The sequence below is a fragment of the Belonocnema kinseyi genome, chromosome 1 (assembly GCF_010883055.1).
Source record: "Belonocnema kinseyi isolate 2016_QV_RU_SX_M_011 chromosome 1, B_treatae_v1, whole genome shotgun sequence".
NCBI lineage: Eukaryota > Metazoa > Arthropoda > Insecta > Hymenoptera > Cynipidae > Belonocnema > Belonocnema kinseyi.
This window is the reverse complement of record NC_046657.1, coordinates 141,295,010-141,302,229: the sequence shown is the minus strand read 5'-3', so window position 1 is coordinate 141,302,229 and position 7,220 is coordinate 141,295,010. Positions and strand designations below refer to the sequence as shown.

The 7,220-nt window shown below is 32.8% G+C and overlaps 1 protein-coding gene across 1 annotated transcript in view; it reads right to left on the bottom strand.

The window, feature by feature from the left end:
* The window catches only part of LOC117170368 (LIM/homeobox protein Awh-like), a 16,349-nt gene extending 9,609 nt beyond the window's left edge, over positions 1-6,740 (bottom strand). Inside the window, exon 1 of the mRNA XM_033357125.1 lies at positions 6,434-6,740. Within this exon, the coding sequence (XP_033213016.1) occupies positions 6,434-6,439 (6 nt within the window). The 5' untranslated portion in view covers positions 6,440-6,740. The remainder of the gene's footprint in view (positions 1-6,433) is intronic.
* Positions 6,741-7,220: the final 480 nt, after the last annotated feature.

Genomic DNA, 7,220 nt, shown 5'->3' with positions numbered 1-7,220 from the left:
AGGTCGGATTCGGATTCAGCGCAGCAAAAACCTTCGGGTATACTAGGTCTGGTCTCTGGTTCCGGACCTTTGTCAAATTTTGTCGGCCTGTGTTATTCAATACAGATTAAAAGTATTCAATTATGCAGTTCAATTCGTTTATTTGTTAGATAGAAATCAAATTTCTATTTATTTCTTAAAGCTGTTGAAGCACTGTAAAAAAATGGAAATTTTGCTGCAACCCGAATGAGGTTCCCCTGTGGCAGGACTTGAACCAGGAAAATATTTTTCCGGAAGAAAGAAAATATATATGCACAAGTAAATGATGGACGTGCAATGTTCGTTTCCATTAGCTAATAGTGCTGAAAAATAGTGTTTAGACAAATAGAAAAAAAAATTAATAAAAAAAGCCGGAGTGCTTTTTTTTAAATGAAAGTTTTTTTTAAAGATCCTCCAAGAGGGTATTTTAATATTCACGCATCGGTATATTGTTAAGTTTTGGGCATATCATTTTTTAAACAAATTTAAATTTGTATGGATTCGGTGAAATAAATCTAAACATGTATTCTTTTACAGGTATACATTTAGAACCACATAATTTTTTTAATATAAACGACATATTATTGGTATTCAAAAGAATACAATAAGATGAAAATACGTAGATGCGAATAACAATAGCTAGCTCATAACGACCATTTTCCTCATAGTCCTTGGCAAGGGTCGTGCATAACGTCCTGGAGTGTCTCAAAAAAGGCAGACATGGGTAACGAACAAAGGACAATATAGTAACCGGTGAAAAGACGCCTTTAGTTTTTATTGTGTTTTCCTGGCTTAAGACTGCTCGAAAGACATCCCCCGAAGTCCAGTGAGTAATTTACAGCAGCTTGGAATGCGACCTGCTGTCTGGCTACATATACTAAGGCGACTGGCCTAAAAAGCGAGTAATAGCAGAGGAAACGTGCAAGATCTTCTGGAATCTCAATTAGGAAGGATCAAAGACTGATCAAAAACTAGCTATCGATCTCCTTCCAGCCAAGATGACATGCGACCGCAAGCAATTTGATTTCATCTAATTTATTTATTCGATTCGTCGCTTCAATACATATTTTTTCAGTTATACATCTATAGATTCCATCTAAAGGTACATAATTATTAAACAGTGTTTGTTTATATTTATTTCCAAAAAACTACTGGGTTCAATAATCTCGTTCTATAAATTGTTATCTATGTGGCGAAATAAATGATACAATTCTCTAGAAATGTGAATGTTTTGAAAATGATCTTCCTGATGAACATTTTTCTCATTGATCTAATCGAAAGTCAGACTCCGACGGACACGGCAAGCTCATCGAGAAGAATGCAATCAGCGAGTAATAAGAAAGAATAATAGAGGTCATTTTTTATTTGCCATGACTTTCAGACAGGGACGAAGATGAACTGACAAAATGAAAAATGTTCCCAAGTAAAAGGTCAAACGGGCTGAGCCTTGCTGACTACCGTATATTGAGTTCACAAGATGCATCTATATAAAAGCGAATCGTATATACTCAAATTTTTTTGTTTAAACTTGATCCAAATAAAGCAAGATCACCTTAACCAAAGCAAATGATTTATATAGAGACCTGCTTCATCAAATCTTAATTTGCAAATCGTCATTTACACAGCTGTCTTAGTTGCTGGAGGTCTAATAAATATTCTAAAGCCATCTAATCTAAACAATGTATTAGCTACGCATTATGAGAAATGCAATTTATTTCTCGGATCAATTCAATGTTAAATTAATCATCGTTTATGCACAAGTAGCAGTTAAACTAAAAGGTATCGTGAGGAACACATTTTTTCAAGACCGAATGTTTTTTTAAAGAGCTTTTAACCCTTTGTACTTGGAAATATTAAAATTGGAAATTTAAACTTTAAAAAAGTATTTAAAATACTTGTGATAGCAAAAATCTAATTTTATTTTGAAAGAATGATTGAAATTTGAAAGAGATCAAGTGTAAATGCTTCCAGCTCGAATTTATTGAAAGACGAATGCTGTAAATTGGCACTCGAATACATTTTAATACTTCAACATGAAAATAATAAAACAAAATTAAATTAAAATAATTTCAAACTGATTAATATAGTAAATTCTAAGCAACTATATTTACATATTTGAAGCCTCGGCTGAAATAACCTTGTATCAGCACATATTTTGTATATCCATGGAGTTCTATGTATACGTTTTTCTTTGAACTGTTTCTCTATTCCGCGAAAACGCTACGATTGAAAATTCTAAAATTGAATTTGGAAAGAAATGTCAAAATAGTCGAGGTTATATACTTCGAAAATGTACCTTTTTAAGTCTAACATTGAAGTTTTGAACAAAGGTAAAAAGAGAAAATTAAACTTATTAGAATGTCACGCAGGAAAGAATAAGAGGGCTAAAGAGGCTATCGTAAAACGTCCAGAACCGGTAATATGAAATATAATATTCAAAAATAATTTAATAAATGAGTGATAAATAATTATCAGAAATCGTAGAAAAATACTTTTGATATTATTTTTATAATAAAATTAAAATTAAACTTTAAATTACAAATACACGAATAATTGAGGGTTTTCCCTTCCTTTCTTTTAATGAAAATACAAGAAATTATATTTGCGTTTTTTACAATATGTGTAGGGCCAATTTTGTAAACGAGCCAACCTAATTATTTTTATTTTTATTCATTGAAATTTGCCGATTTTCAATTTAAAAAATTTTGTTCGACACTCCTTAAACGAATGTAGTTTTCTATTCTTATCCTTCAACAATTCTAAATTAGATTTAGGTATGTACACTTACAAGATTAATTGAGATACATGCGAAGTAAATGGAAGTGAATAATCTCGATTATTTTGACATTTCATTCCGAATTTAATGTTTTAACTTTCGGTTGCAGCGCTTCCGCGGAATAGAAAACAGAAGAAAAACTTATTTACATAGCACTCCATGGATACAAAATGTGTTGATACGTTATTTCAGCCGAGGCTTTATTTAAGCAAAAAATACATTCAGAAACTATTATACTGAGAAATCTTTTTATTATATTAAATTTTGAAATTTACCGCTTTACATTGAACTTACAACTCCTTCTCATATAACCAGCTTTGTGTTACTTAAACCTACAACCCCTAATTTGCAGTTTAAACTACTACAGAATGAAAAATTAGACCTTCTTTCGATTCCTTTTAAATCTACAGGACCTCCCATGCTAAAATTGCTAAGCTTCTTCCTGGCTCCAGACTTGGGCCAGGTTGGGGGTCCTTAGTCTGTGTCTAGCTTGAATCTTGAAATGGCTCGAGCTTGGGCCCAACTAGTGTCAAAGTTCTTAAAATTGATGACAAATGGCACAGTGTTATTCTCTTTGGTTACCAATTACTTGCAAGTTTCAAGTGTAAAATTTTACAAAGTAGCAAATTTAAAAAAAATTAAAATTCTTCAAGGCACTTAAAAGGAAATTTGAATGATCGTTTGAGCCAAACTTAATTTATAAATTTTGTGCAAGGAAGTAATTGAAATTAAATTTATACAAATGCTTAAAATAAAAAGTACTTTCCCAGTGGGCACAAAACTATGAAAATCCCAAGAACGTACTTGGGACGTTCCTAAGACGTCCTATGCCAGGCCAATCAACCTCTCTAATACGTCCAATGTCCTGAATATGACGTAAAGACGTTTTAAAGATATGGACGTTCTCGGGACACCTTTCATACTGACATTAGACGTTTTAAGAGCATCTCTAGGATGACCAAAATACATGTTATAAAAGACCTCTTAGGGATTTCGCAAAGACGTCTCTAGGACATCCTTAATTCTTTTGCCCACTGGGCTAAGAGTCCGGAGACATCGAGCCATCGGCAGTATCCCATATTTACACGCGGTGAAAGTGCAAGTAAGTACTTATAATAAATAATATTTTCAAATTAAGATTGCACGTGACTTCTAACCTCAAACTGAGAAAAGTTTTTCTTTGAATTATAGAGTATAAATCTGTTGTTAATTAATGTAATTATGCTTAAAACTTTAAATTACAAAACAAATATCGCGGAAGTATATTAAAAAATTATTGTATATAAATGATGATGATGCAGATGTTGGAAAGAAAACTCCGGTAAAATAATCAATGAAATAGAACTCTAGAAATATAAAAGACTGTGTTTTAAAACAAATAACAATTAAATGATATTTGTGCTCTGCTAGCTCAATCGATTAGGACGTTAGGCATTTGATAAATAAACTCGGTGTGTGCGTGCGAGCTCAGGTTCGATCCTTGGAATTTGCAGATTTTTCAATTTATTATGCGTTAGAGATATAATTAAAATATTATTAACAATGTATATATGTGTGAAATAGTGACGATTCTCCTCGATATTCATGTCTCAGGCGATATTATTTAATTTTTGCTGATAAATAACAAATAGTTATTTTTATTAGTTAGTTTTCCCATCTTCGAGCGTTGTATTGAATGCACCTCTCCATACTTATTACGTTTTTTATAAATTGGAACATAGCTTAATAAAAATGATATATAATTGAGTCACAAAGTGTGTCAAGCTTCTTTCGTTGAAAATAAAAAATTTTCATGTTTGGTTGAATAGAAAACATTGAAATATATCGTATGGTAATGGTATCTTTCCGTCTGGAATAGTTTCATAGCAACCTATTGCTCTAGATCTGACTTTGTCTATAAAGTCTAATCTCGAATGTATAGTCAATCATTTCTAACCTCGATTAGCAAAATACTTGTTACAAGTTTCTAAAACTTTACAGGGTCTAAAATTTTTTACAAGATTAAAAATTATTATTGGCACAAATTCTAACTTTATCCTTCACTTGCTATATTTACCCGCAAAATATATTTTGGTAGATGGTCACAAGCTATTGAAAATAAAAGTAGGCGGAAGTTTCAAAAGAATTTATTACAGTTTGAACGTTAATTTAAACCCTTCTTAGGGAAGTTTCAAAAACAATACATCACGCGTTTTTATTTTGTTTAAATAAACATGAGCATATAATTTTCGCGAAGTTAAAAAGAATAAAACGATATAAACAAAAAAAAAACGCATAACCTAGTATATCAACGATCCCCTTAAGTTGTCCAATGCATTTTATAGCATTGGATCAGATCTATCAGTTTGATTTATGGTAGAAACAATTGGCAGAAGACTCAAAACAAAATAAAATGAACGTAGGAGTACCCTGTTTTAGGTTTTATATTACCTATCTCTCATCCTAATTTGAAAAACTAACCCTGCCAACAATTCTCTGTTCAATTCTTTCTCTGATAATAGATAAACTAAACATAATAATTCAGAATAGCGTGTAACAAGGAAGAAGTTTCTGGGTAGCCAGATCTCATGTGCTCAAAATTGCCCCAATAAATCTGGTACAATATAGACCGAATTTCAGTTTATTTTTACCTGTTCGAAGTTCAGTTTCAGATAAACAAAATCAGGCTGGTATGAAGTTAAATTTCTTAATGCTATTTCGAAAGATCTTTATTTCGTATTAAACTCAACTTATTTCCGCTTTTTGTGACTTAAGTTTGCATAGTATATATTGAAAGGAGAAAGGCAACGACGGCTAAAATCATATATTTGAGAACTAGATAAAAATAATTGCTTTATCCTATATATGTGGAAGAGTTTTAATCAAATAAAAAAATCTTCTTCAGTCTGATTCCTCATCATGAGACTGTTAACTTTCGACTCTCTGAACGTAACCAATCTTATTCGTATAATATATAAGTTTAAACTTTTCGACTCATCAGTTCGAGATATATAATATGAATCGTATAGTTTAATACATGCCTATTAAATGATGAAGATAGTACTTACCCTTATCATAAAATTCTGGCAACACAATAAATCCCAACGTGTTAAATTTTTATTCAAAAGTGGCTCTAATCGTTGCATAATGGGAAAGTAACTTATATCTACGTGCATAGAAAGATAAAAATATAATTTTTATTTTAAATATTAGTAGTTATACAGTTCTCAACTGTCTTCCGTTGTTTAACGCTTTAATCCATTTTTGGATTAAAATCTTACACCTTTGAAAATTTAGTGTTTACATAGTCGTAACGAAAATTCGGTATGAGTGGCACCCTTTTCCAGATCTCGCTATTCGTGTCAAAAAGTTCATACTGGCTAAATAATCTACTACTATTTAGCCCTTTAAGCCTGTCATCCTTGGAATTTCAATGATGAGGAAACGAAACTACTTAGATATTTAGCTGGACTACGTTTTTTTTCTTTTCCAGCCCGAATAGATTTATCATCTGGATTCTATCTCTATATTATGTCACGCATCATCTTTACGTACCGCTATCTTGTTCGCTACCGAAAATAGATTTAACGAAATTGATGTTCAAGGAAATAATTCTTGGATTTCTTGTACATTTTAACAGAATCTAATTATAATTCTTACCTTCATGACTGAATTCAACGAGTCGAGGAAATAAGCATCACGAAAGGAGGGGTGGCGGGTCCATCCTCTAGTCGAGAATCTAGTTCTATAAGAACTTCACTGGGTTACACTTATCAGTATCTCGTGGTCCAAGTTCGATTTAAATTCCAGTTCCGAAAATAATTTAAAGCACTAACCGTTCCCACAACTTTAATCACCACACGAAACTCATCATTTTTGTAATGAAGTTTCTAAATAATGAGCAATTATTATTGATAAAAAAAAAAAAACAAATTGCAGAAATATCGAGCTAGAACCTTCGTTCAAGCTGTTTCGTCCGGTGTCCCGGTGAAGACTGGCATCATCGGTTCTAACCCCTCCAGCTAGCAGCTTCGGCCTCCTACACACACAAAGGGAAATAGAAGCTGACTGGTGTGCCCCATCCAGGCTAGGCACTGTATTGTGGGTTTTTGTGTTAGTGCAAAAGAGACTGGTGCCGGGTATAAGGGGCCGTTCTATAATAAGAGGTGGGGACGAGCACCCTTCCAGATGGGGAAAGCGAAAACTCCGCCCCATCACGCCCCTAAATCGCTTCGTATTGGTTCACAACGGCGTGTGAGTTATTTCACAGGTAGAAGCCTACCAATTGTTTGTGAGCCAAGTGCAAAGACGTGCATCGTTATCATGGAGCTGGAGAACTAAAGTAAGTTGCGGTTTATTTCGCAGGGCTTAGGATTACCTATGACTATAGCACGAGCAAATAGAAATAGAGTAAGCTTTACGTAGTTTGCTTTATTTTATGTTTGTA